The sequence below is a fragment of the Microcaecilia unicolor genome, chromosome 1 (genome assembly GCF_901765095.1).
Source record: "Microcaecilia unicolor chromosome 1, aMicUni1.1, whole genome shotgun sequence".
Taxonomy (NCBI): Eukaryota; Metazoa; Chordata; class Amphibia; order Gymnophiona; family Siphonopidae; genus Microcaecilia; species Microcaecilia unicolor.
Genome location: NC_044031.1, coordinates 277,545,477 through 277,558,404, shown reverse-complemented (window position 1 = coordinate 277,558,404; position 12,928 = coordinate 277,545,477). Strand labels below are relative to the sequence as shown.

General features: G+C 42.1%; 1 protein-coding gene across 1 annotated transcript in view; it reads right to left on the bottom strand.

Moving 5' to 3' along the window:
* The window catches only part of MYH9 (myosin heavy chain 9), a 390,958-nt gene that overhangs the window by 241,371 nt on the left and 136,659 nt on the right, over window positions 1-12,928 (bottom strand). The window contains 1 exon segment of the mRNA XM_030206870.1: window positions 2,142-2,285. Within this exon segment, the coding sequence (XP_030062730.1) occupies window positions 2,142-2,285 (144 nt within the window).

Genomic DNA, 12,928 nt, shown 5'->3' with positions numbered 1-12,928 from the left:
CAGGCAGCCAATGTCCTTCCAAACGGCAGCTGGCACCACACACCGGCCCCTCTGCACATGCTCAGTTTTCACCCATGTGGAAGAACTGAGCATGTACGGACTACTGGCAGCGGCGTCAGCTCAAGTCAACTGCTGACAGCTGCTGTTTGGAACAGCACTGGCTGCCCGAGGAGGAAATCTTCAGCTGTGCAGTTTGGGGATACCCACCAGCTCAGGTATTCAATATTTTGTGTTTGAGGGTATGGGGAGGGGCAAAATGCAGACAGCAGAGCGGAAGGGGGCCAGGAGGGGCTGAATTCCATGCCCATCCATTTTGGGCTCAGGCCCAAACAAAACTGGCTGTCTGGCTACACCCTTGAGCCCATGAAGTAAGCCAGGGTCATTGGATACTCAGCAGCAGATGGTTGAGTGAAACTGGTCACATGGTTCAAAACCTAGTGAAAGATTCCATCAATATATATATATATTTTTGTTACATTTGTACCCTGCGCTTTCCCACTCATGGCAGGCTCAATGCGGCTTACATGGGGCAATGGAGGGTTAAGTGACTTGCCCAGAGTCACAAGGAGCTGCCTGTGCCTGAAATAGGAATTGAACTCAGTTCCTCAGTTCCCCAGGACCAAAGTCCACCACCCTAACCACTAGGCCACTCCTCCACTCCACTCCGTACAGGGAAATAGCCTTAACTGCTAAAGATAAAGCCATAGAAAGGACTGAAAATGCTCAAGAATACTCATGGAAAATCTAGTCGGACAAGTGGCTAAAGGTGCAGTTTTATCTTGATAGAAGCAACCGATCTGCATAGGGAAAACCCAAGTTGCCTGAAAGCTTTCCTAGAAAGCTCTTCTACCTTGTTGAACAGGATAGTCACAAGGCCGAGCCAGTGTGTGGCTCATTGTACCTTCTTGTTAAGCAAGGTTCTTAAAGGGCCTTTGCAAGTCAAAGCACAATACATGTGTCATTTGCTGGAGCTTAGAGAAATGCCTCCAGATACCTACTAGTGGGTGGTCCTGAATTCTGAAAGCCCTGTTTATATTCTTGCCTGTTCAGGCTACTGTTGGATAAATCAAAGCACAAGTCCAAGCAAAAATGTGAGAAAAAAGGAAGAGGAAATGGGATTATGGAGCACTGATTGGGGGGGGGGGGGGGGGGGGGAGGAGTTGGTTGGGAAATTTGGTTGTATTAAAACCATGTACAATTTTGATACGATTTGCTCTTGTTAAAATTACATAAAAACAAGTTAAAGTAGGTGCAGGACTTTTCACCAGATAATTCATCTGAAGAGTAGAGACCCAGGCTAGCAGATATAGGCTGGAGACTTATATCCTATCACAGCGCAATAGTCTAAGTGTTTACACCGGCACGCTTTACACAATAACGTGTATAATTTTTTTTGACCATCTTTTTTGGAAAGCATGTTTAATTCAGTACAGCATGAAGGACCACTACCTATTGTAGAGAAAAGTTTTAAGTCATATGGTATCCATGTTACAGCCTCGGAAATATTAATGCCTGTCTCAAATCTCATTATGTAAGCAACTTGCACATATAGCCTCTAATCTGCCCAGCTTGGTTACCCCTTCCTCATGGTATGCCAATATGCTACTAAAGTGACCTTACTGGGCACACACTAGGGCAAAAAAGGCAGTCCTTACCAGCTATAGTTGCTTTATATTATACAGATATTTTTTTTTCCTAAATAGCCCACAGCTCAAAAAATCTATTTCAGCTGTATCAGCATGTTAACGGTCAGTGAAAAATTGAAGATGAAGTGTACCATTTTATAAATGCAAATCTGAAACTGTCAAATACATCCCAACCTTCTTACCCATTTTTGAAAAATATGCAATAGGGACAACCCTCATGTGCTACAAACCTTTGGCTTTTAAAACAGTTTAGCTTAAGTTTTGGCATACCCCTTTTATTCTGACAAACCCAAGTCCATGCAGTCTGCAAAGAATTTTATGTAACCCGCTTAGCTCCTTTTTGGTATCTGGTGGTATATCAAGTTTTTAACAAACAAGTAGTTCATACCGGAATCTTTATCCGGATGCAATACTTTGGTTCACTAATATTTTACCCTTAAACTGCATTATGTGTAAACTCATGACGCATGCACAGGTGAATCATTAAACTCATACCAATCTGCTCATCGTCAGGGATACCCATGATCTTCATGGCTTCCATAGTTTCTTGGAACATGTCCTTATCCTGCTGCCCTGGGATAGTGATGTTTCCATTGGACAGGAAACGATATTTGTTGTATGCCTCCAAAAGCAGATCCGCTGTAGAACATAGTAGAACATAAAAGGAAATAGAAAATGAGTTCTTAGCTCATAGGCCAATATCCTGAAACCAAATGGCCCAGTGATGCTCATAGGAGCAGACATTAAGTGCTCCTTGGGATGGTAAGCATTAAATAAGCAGATCCAACTTCCCTGTGTGAGGACAGCTGAGCACTGCTGGTACAATACCTACTTGTCACATGAAAAATCAGCTAGTGAAAGAAAGGAAATTAGTTGAGGTCATGCACAGCACAAAGATCAGTGGAAAAGTGTCAGGCCCCGAGTGCTATGTGAATACAGTTCAATTCTGGTTGCTGTACCTCAAAAATGATATAGCAGAATTAGAAAAGGTTTAAAGAAGCGCAACCAAAATAATAAAGGGGATGAACTCCTATATGAGGAAAGGCTAAAGAGGTTAGGGATCTTCAGCTTGGAAAAGAGACAGCTAAGGGGGATATGACTGAGGTCTATAAAACTGAGTGGTGTAGAACAGATAGAAGTGAATCGATTTTTTTCACTCTTTCAAAAGTACAAAGACCAGGGGGACACAATGAAATTACATGTAAATACTTTTTAAAAATAAATATTTTTTCAAATAGTTAAGCTCTGGAACTCACTGCTGGAGGATGTGGTTAGCGTATCTGGGTTTAAAAAAGGTTTTAACAAGTTCATGGAGGAAAAGTCAATAGTCTGTTATTGAGATGGACATGGAGGAAGTAACTGCTTGCCCCGGTATCTAGAATGGAATGGTGCTACTATTTGGGTTTCTGACAGGTATTTGTGACCTGGACTGGCCACTGTTGGAAGCAGGATACTGGGCTATATTGACTATTGGTCTGACCCAGTATGGCTATTCTTATGTTAAGTACTTTCCATCTTGAAGCAGCAGTGCCTTCTAGCGGTGTTTAGAAAAGCAAAGTTGCTAATCTGTAATTTGATAGGATGGGCTCTCACTAAATATATTCAACACATCTAAAAGATCTGATATGTGGTGTTCCTACATATATGCTTGCCCTTGCTCTTTAATGCCTAATATGTAGGTCAGAAGTCAATTTCCCTCAAGACAAAAATGGTTTTGCATCTGATTTATCCTGCTGTCTACAAAGAATATCCACTACAGCTAAGCAACTTTGCTTTCTCTGTCAACAAATGAAAACCGGCCACACTACTGGAGAACTCTGTACTGGAGGGTGGCCCATTTAGTTCAATGTGTTCTCTCCTCTGGAGAACCTGGGCAAAACGAATGGGCTATGAACTGAAAAGACCTTGCAGAAGTGTTTCGTCTGATATTCAGCAGGACTTATCCAGGTAGGAAGAGGCACATCTACATGGCCAGGTCCTGCTCACTAGGTCAGATTTTCAGTGGCACTTACCCAGATAGACTGGATTTTCAGCAGCACTAACTGGCATCATCTAGGTCAGTGTTTCCCAAGTCCATCCTAGAGTACCTCTTGCCAGTCAGGTTTTCAGGATAGCCACAATGAATATGCATGAAAGATCTGCATACAGTGGAGGCAGTGTATGCAAATCAATCTCATGCATCTTGTGGATATCTTGAAAACACTGATCTAGGTAGTGTCAGGGCAGTTCCGGGGCAGCTAAGGCAAAGCTACAAGTTATCCAGGTATCACCAATATTCAGTGCTGGTACTTGGATAACTACCTGGGCAAATTGTGCTGACCTAATAGCTGTCCTAACTTGCCCAGATAGCTTTCTGGGTACTGGCACTAAATAACAGCAGAACCTTCCGCCAGCCTATTAACACCCAGATAATTCAGTATGTGTATTCACTTGTGTCCAATGCTGACTATCTGGGTATGGAAAAACCTATGACAGCCAGCAGTTATAAAAATCTGATGATTAAACCAGCAGTGGTCAGCATTTTACCATTTGTTAAACCAAGTTCATTCAAAATGGTTTACAATACAGAACAGGAACACCAAGAAAAATGAGATTCTCTCTCATTGTTTAGTACATAAGTAATGCCATACTGGGAAAAGACCAAGGGTCCATCGAGCCCAGCATCCTGTCCACGACAGCGGCCAATCCAGGCCAAGGACACCTGGCAAGCTTCCCAAACATACAAACATTCTATACATGTTATTCCTGGAATTGTGGATTTTTCCCAAGTCCATTTAGTAGTGGTTTATGGACTTGTCCTTTAGGAAACCATCCAACCCCTTTTTAAACTCTGCTAAGCTAACCGCCTTCACCACTTTCTCCGGCAACAAATTCCAGAGTTTAATTATACTTTGGGTGAAGAAAAATTTTCTCCGATTTGTTTTAAATTTACTACACTGTATTTTCATCGCATGCCCCCTAGTCCTAGTATTTTTGGAAAGCGTGAACAGACGCTTCACATCCACCTGTTCCACTCCACTCATTTTATATACCTTTATCATGTCTCCCCTCAGCCGTCTCTTCTCCAAGCTGAATAGCCCTAGCCTCCTTAATCTTTCTTCATAGGGAAGTCGTCCCATCCCCGCTATCATTTTAGTTGCCCTTCGCTGTACCTTTTCCAATTCTACTACATCTTTCTTGAGATGTGGCGACCAGAATTGAACACAATACTCAAGGTGCGGTCGCACCATGGAGCGATACAACGGCATTATAACATCCTCACACCTGTTTTCCATACCTTTCCTAATAATACCCAACATTCTATTCGCTTTCCTAGCCGCAGCAGCACACTGAGCAGAAGGTTTCAGTGTATTATCGACGACGACACCCAGATCCTTTTCTTGGTCCGTAACTCCTAACGTGGAACCTTGCATGACGTAGCTATAATTCGGGTTCTTTTTTCCCCACATGCATCACCTTGCACTTGCTCACATTAAACGTCATCTGCCATTTAGCCGCCCAGTCTCGTAAGGTCCTCTTGTAATTTTTCACAATCCTGTCGCGATTTAACAACTTTGAATAACTTTGTGTCATCAGCAAATTTAATTACCTCACTAGTTACTCCCATCTCTAAATCATTTATAAATATATTAAAAAGCAGTGGTCCTAGCACAGACCCCTGAGGAACCCCACTAACTACCCTTCTCCATTGTGAATACTGCCCATTTAACCCCACTCTGTTTCCTATCCTTCAACCAGTTTTTAATCCACAATAGGACATTTCCTCCTATCTCATGACCCTCCAATTTCCTCTGTAGCCTTTCATGAGGTACCTTGTCAAACACCTTTTGAAAATCCAGATACACAATATCAACTGGTTCCCCTTTGTCCACATGTTTGTTTACTCCTTCAAAGAATTGAAGTAAATTGGTCAGGCAAGATTTCCCCACACAAAAGCCGTGCTGACTTGGTCTCAGTAATCCATGTCCTCGGATGTGCTCTGTAATTTTGTTTTTAATAATAGCCTCTACCATTTTCCCAGACACTGATGTCAGACTCCCCGGTCTATAATTTCCCGGATCTCCCCTGGAGCCTTTTTTAAAAATCGGCGTTACATTGGCCACCCTCCAATCTTCCGGTACCACGCTCGATTTTTAAGGATAAGTTGCATATCACTAGCAGTAGCTCTGCAAGCTCATTTTTCAGTTCTAACAGTAGGATGAATACCATCCGGTCCAGGAGATTTGCTACTCTTCAGTTTGCCAAACTGCCCCATTACGTCCTCCAGGTTTACCGTGAAGTCAGTAAGTTTCTCCGACTCGTCCGCTTGAAATACCATTTCCGACACCGGTATCCCACCCAAATCTTCCTCGGTGAAGACCGAAGCAAAGAATTCATTCAGTCTCTCCGCTACGTCTTTGTCTTCCTTGATCGCTCCTTTTACCCCTCGGTCATCCAGCGGCTCAACTGATTCTTTTGCCGGCTTCCTGCTTTTAATATACCGAAATTTTTTTTTACTATGTTTTTTTGCCTCTAATGCTTTTTTTTCGTAATCCCTCTTGGCCTTCTTTATCTGCACCTTGCATTTGCTTTGACACTCCTTATGCTGCTTCTTGTTATTTTCAGAAAGTTCCTTCTTCCATTTTCTGAAGGCGTTTCTTTTAGCCCTAATAGCTTCCTTCACCTCACTTTTCAACCAGGCCGGTTGTCTTTTGGACTTCCGTCTTTCTTGTCTAGACAGTGTGAGATAAAGATAAGGACTAAGTGGCAGCCTTAGATTTGGAGCTAAAAAGACTAGCAATATCATGTATTATGCAGTTTGTTAGTCAACTACATCAAAAGGACACAGATGGATAAATTGTTTATGAGGCAAAATCCCTATTTTGAAAGTGAACAAGGGCCTGTCTGTGGTACAAGTTACGCAACACTTGTTCTTTTGTTAGCATAAGGGCTTTGGAAAGACTATGGACCAACAAAACACTGCATCCAGTTTTCTCATAACGACTTGCCAAATGTGATGTGCCAAATGAAAACAAATTTTGGCAGGAAAAGGTTATCAGTGAGGGTAGGTTACTTTATATTATGGCAGTGCATCGATTAAAGTTTTTAATCACACAACTGCATTTCCTCCTATGCAGTGCAATATATAGACAGCAGATATAAATTCAACATATTTCAATTACTAAACTACAAATAAAATACTCTCACCTTTGCTGTCTGGTGATTTTATCTTTCTAATTACCTTGTTCACTGCCTGGTTCTGTTTCCCTATGCTCTGAACTCTTGTTTCCAGGGCCTCCCAACTATTTACTATTTTTTTTTCTCCTCCACTTCCTGCCCTATATCCGTATTTCACATTCAACTTTCTTCTATTTTTCCTCCTTCTCAAATCTATTGTTTCCATCTCTTGCCATCTTCTCTCCACAGACACCATGTCCTCCCATCTTCCTTCCTTCCATGAGCATCATCTCTTACCTTCCCTCCATTCCATGGGCGCCATCTCCCTTTTGTTTTTTCCATCCTCTATATCCAGCATCTGTTCCTCACAAGCTCACCCCCCCATTATCTGTCAACACCTCTGTATACCTCTTCCTGTACACCCCATGCCCATGCAGTTTTTACGTTCTCTCATGCTGCTTCTATCTGCCCCCTCAGCCCTCCAACCTTACCTTTAACACTAAAGGCAGGCTGCTTCTCTCATCCACCTGAAGTCTCTGCAGCGTCCTGCCTCCTCTGATAGAATGTCCTGTTACCAGGTAGGATGCTACAGAGAAGCATCCTACCTTCAATATTAAAGGCAAGGTCGGGGGGGGGGGGGAGGGGGCTGAAAGGGGTAGGCAGGAGAGTGATAACATGGGCCTTCCACTCCAACGGGTCACCTCTTCGAGACCCAACGTTACTGTCCAGAGCCTCTCCTGCCTTGCCCAAGTGCTACATGGTCACTTCCAGGTCACAGGTGCACAGCTCTGCTTCCCCCACACCGCTCACAGCTGCCTCTTCCCACAGAAGGGACAACCCAGCAGCAGGTCCCTGCAGCTCAAGTGAGCCCCCATTTTTGCAATGCTGGATGGTTGCGAGTGGGTGAGAGACTTGTTAACCTGCATTAAAATTTTTAACATGTGTTAAATGTGCAGCCCTACTTTATATAACATGCAAAAAAAATGTAGAATTTTAAAATCTGAAGTCATCACCCAACTGGGAAAAATACAGAGCAACCCCGATAACACACCCTACAATAACACAATCTGCATAAATGATTTTTTTTTTTTATATACAACTTCTCGGTCAGCAATGTCTAGCTACATTAGGGTGGGGTCCATTCCCTTTCCTGCATGAAAGCCACTCCAACCAATGTCTAGCTACGCCAGCCAGGGTGGTGCCCACATGAAACACTCCAGCCAACGTCTAGCAACCCACCTGAGTCTACATGAAACTCTAGCCAATGTTTAGCTACGCCTGGGTGGGCCTGGGCCCACCAGAGTGTAAAAGCTTCATGTGTGCTCTGTCTACGCAGCTGAAGGCCACTCTTAGTATCATTGTGCAAACGACTTCAAGTTAACCATCTATGTGGCTGAACGCCGCTTCCATGGAGAACCCATCTTGTAAGTGAAGTCTGCACCCAATCAACTGAAGTCTGGTAAGCAACAAACTCAGCTGGCCAAAGAGCATGAAATCAATGAATACTTTAAGAATATGGAGGAAAGAAAAGCTGCGAGATTTGCCCTGTATTTTAAAAGAGGAAGTTGGATTAGAGGAAAAAAAAATTAAAGTGGGAAGTAATGGAAATGGACAGCACCGTATCAATGGTTCAGCCAAGCTCAGACCCAGGGCATCCTTGTTTCTGGTCCCATAATGAAAACTCATGTGGAAAATATGAGCAGCTAAATGGCCAAGAAAGTATGTTCAAAGCCACTAACAGATGGCTCAGATTTAAGAGGCATGCCAGTAGTCAAGTTGTCTCAAGGGAGCATCACATTTTTACCCAACAGAACTTAAACTGCTGGAAGGAGGGTGAATTGAGATGGCTAGAAACCCAGGATATGCGCAGCATCAAAACGTTCTTTATTATACAAGAAGCCAACAATTTGCATTAAGAAAACAGACCACACTAAAGTTCCTGTGCTAGTACAATATTTTATTTATTTTGATTTACCACCTTTTTGAAGGAATTCACTCAAGGCGGTGTACAGTAAGAATAGATCAAACGAGCAATAGCCCATTACAGCAGTAAAGATATTAAAAAACAATACAAAGTATGGCATGATATACTATTTACAATGTCAACACAACACATAATAGAACATTATAATTGACAGCGAAGGGTAAAGCAAAGATGTAACATATAGAAGGGTAAGAAAGTAGGAAGAGTTAGAAAGGTGATTGATTTAAAGGAAGTTGCACATGAGGTCAGAGAAATGGTTAAATATCTCAGCTAGGGTAGGAGTGGATAAACATGTCCTGCTGCAGTATATGCAGCCTGAGTACTCCTTGTGTGTGTGTGTGAGTGAGACTAACGAGTTAGTTACTTATTCCAGTAAAGGCCTGGTTGAAGAGCCAAGCTTTCACCTGCTTCCTGAAGTAGAGATAGTCTTGTGTTAAGCGTAGCCTTTCAGGCAGTGCATTCCAGAGTGTGGGGGCTACTCCAGAGAAGGCAAGCTTGCCGGTATCACATCATGTAATGTCTTTTGGAGAGGGTGTGGTTAGTGAAAGTCCTTGGTAGAACCTTCGTGTCCTTGGCAGTGTGCGGAGGATCATCCTATTTTTCAGGTACTCAGGGCCATTTCTTTTCAGGGCCTTGAAGATCAGAGTTTTAAATTTAGCCCTGTATTGTACTGGTAGCCAATGAAGTTTTTGCAAAAATGGTGTGATATGGTCACGTCGCTTGCAACCTTCTATGAGTCTTACTGCTGCATTCTGAATCAACTGGAGCTGGTGCAGGCCCTTTGTAGTCAGACCATTGTATAGTGCACTGCAGTAATCCAGTCTTGGCATGTTCAACTGGGATAAGATTTACCTTCTCGATGTAAGGAGAGAGGCAACATAGCTGTCGCAAATAGTAGAAGCAGCTCTTGAAGGTTGCTTGGATTTGGGGAATCAGTGTAAGTGTTGAATCTAACTGTATTCTAAGGTTTTTGACTTGTGATTTGAGGGGGAGATCATACTTCCCAAAATGGATTTTGATGTCAGGTATGTATCCACTTGTGTTAGGGACCCAGAGAAGCTCGGTTTTACTTGGGTTCAGGCAAAGTTTATTGTGTTTAGCATATTCTTGAATTGATGTTAGACAGGTAATCAGTTTATTCAAGGCTGTAGGTAAGTCAGGTTCAATGGGTATGAGTAGCTGCACATCATCCGCATAGATGTAGAACTGAGTGTCCATTGACCGAATCAGCTCAGCTAGTGGTTTGAACAGAATAGGTGACCGTATCAATACTTGTGGTACTCTGCAGGTCAGTGTACATGGTGGTGATGAGTTGCTGCCAAACATTATGAATGGTTGCCTGTCTGATAGGTAGGATCTCAACCAAGCAAGTACTGTTCCATTGATACCTGTTTCTGTCAGTCGTGCTAGCATTTCATCATGATCCTAGGTGTCAAAAGCTGCAGAGAAATCAAGCAATCAAGCAGTACTAACAAAACGAATCCCGTGTCTCAGTTTCTGTGACGATCATCTAGTAGGGATACAAGGACCGTTTCTGTACCATAACCAGGTCTGAATCCAGATTGACATGGATCTAGCCAGTTCCTCTTTTCTAACCAGTCATTAAGTTGAACACAGAATGTTTGTTCTATGAGTTTCCCTAGAAACAGGATGTTGGATACTGGCCTGTAATTTTCAAGTTTGTCCTGGTCAAGGTTGTTTTTCTTCAGCAGAGGGCAGACCACTGCCCTTTTTAATGCTGTTGGTAGCTGCCCATTAGAAAGAGAGGTGTTCACAATTTTTGTGGCGCCTTCTATGAGGCCCATACTTGCCTGCTGCACTATCTTTGATGGACAGGGATCGAGGGAGCAGGTAGTTGGTCGAAGGTCTCTTAGGATTTTGTTGAGGCTGTCCTCTGTCATTGGGTTAAAGTGTCCCATCTGTCTCTGTCAGGAGGGGGCGAGTTTGTGCACCCCTGAATATTGTACATTCCATTATTGTATACACAGTAGTTTAGCCACTTTCTTTAAATCAATCACCTTACTTTCCAACTCTTGCTACTTTCTCACCCTTCTATGTTACATCTTTGCTTTACCCTTCACTATCAATTATAATGTTCTATTATGTATTGTGTTGACATTGTAAATATACCATGTCATACTTTGTATTTTTGAATATTTTTACTGCTGTAATTGTCTATTGCTCATGTTTGATATAGTCTTACTGTACACTGTCTTGAGTGAATTCCTTCAAAAAGGCAGTAAATAAATCCTAATAAAAAATAAATAAAATAAATAATGTACACAAGTTGTGTTAATGCCGTCTTGGCTTGTTTTGGTTCAATTGTGTTTATGTTCTATTGAACCCGCTATAATACCACATTTAACACAATGATATTTTATAGATCCCAATCACGTTATCAACGGGGTTCGATTGTATCACTATTTACTGATCATGCAGAGGATGCAGCATAAAATCTGATGCCACTTTCTGTAAAACTGAGAACACTTTTGTATTTACCCAACTAAAGCTAACCCTAGAGGGCTGTGGGGTTCCTTACACCACCCTCTATGGCCTCAAATTTCAAACATGAATATCTAACATGTATTCTCCACAAGAAGCATCTGGTCTCAAGTTATCTAGTAATTTATAGTCGAGCATAGAACCACCTCAATTTAGCAAGGAGCCACGTTTTAGGTGTTGAGCTCCAAACTGGCACCCCACACCTTCTAGAAAACATCTCCATTTGCTCAGTTTGGCTCTTTGCACCTGTAATCCTTCCGTGATCATTAGTTAGGACTAGCTTCCTCCACTGAGCAAAGGGTAGTGGTTTTGAACTCCTCTGCTGAAATATTTTCTCACCACCAAAATTACCTTCAATGAAGTTTGAATAAACTCTTGGCTGGGGACCAATCGTGAGGTCCATATCCAGCAGTTGTGTAGAATAACTAACGATTTGCATCCAAAACTGTGAATCACTTGGCACTTCCAAAGCAAATGGGCCAAAGTGGCGCTTGACTGTCCAAACTAACATCTAAAATTCCATCACTTGTGCCCTCTTTGGAGAAAGACAGGAAAATAAAAATTGCTCCTGCATTCTTATTTGCCCTTGGCATAACATAGACATTTTATATGTCCCATAGCTAGAAGCCACTTTCCACCTCGAGCATAATATCTGCATGTGGCTTATCTTGTATCAAAATTATTTTATTTCATTCATTTGATATACCACAAAACCTATATCAGCCTTCACACGCAATTAAATACTTCCAAAAAATAAATGGGTCTTCAGAAGAGACAAATGATTGTAGTGGCATAGGTATACTCAAAGAAGAAGGCAAAGAGATCCATGATTTGGGACCAAAATAGCTAAAGGCAGTATCTCAAAAAAGTGAGAAATGAAGAGCTGATGTTGATAGTACATGGAGATGATTATCAGAGGACGATCGAAGACTACATGCTGGGCAACAGGGAGCCAATAGTTTGGGTAAATAAACTGGAGCTACCAAAGAACAATTCTTAAAGACAAGTAGTAGTATTTTAAAACTGAATCTGATTAAGACCAGAAGCAGGTGTTCAAGATGAAAGGGGGGGGGGGGGGGGGGATTAAAAGGTTCAGAACAATGTGCATGATGAATAAGTTTAAAGTCGTAGATTGAATCAGTAGAAAACACTCTAGTATAAAGGATGATGGAGTAGAATTACAGTAGTAAAATCCGTAAAATAACCATAGCATGAGCCAGACAGCAAATGGAAGAAACTAAGAGGAATGAACAAACTGATTGGATTCTGTGAATAAAATAGAGGTGTGCCCCTTTTGGATTACCCAACCAGGTTTCTGACACCATGTCCTGTGCCTCCCTATCTATACCTTTTTCAGAAGTTGTGACTATATAGTGCATAATCTGGAGATATGCAAGCATATCTACTCTGCACAAGGCCCTGGACTACAAGTTTTTGAAGTACACAACTCTCCTCATCTACAAGGTCTTGTTCAAACACCCCCCACCCCACACACAGGCTATATAACATACTTGATTCCACTATTAGATTTATACTCTGTTATTGGCAACCAAGAGGTGACAAAACCCCTGGATTAATCCTATTCCTCTTACAAAATGTGAATTTAATGGGCTGAGTGGAATCTACAGATGTGTGTGCC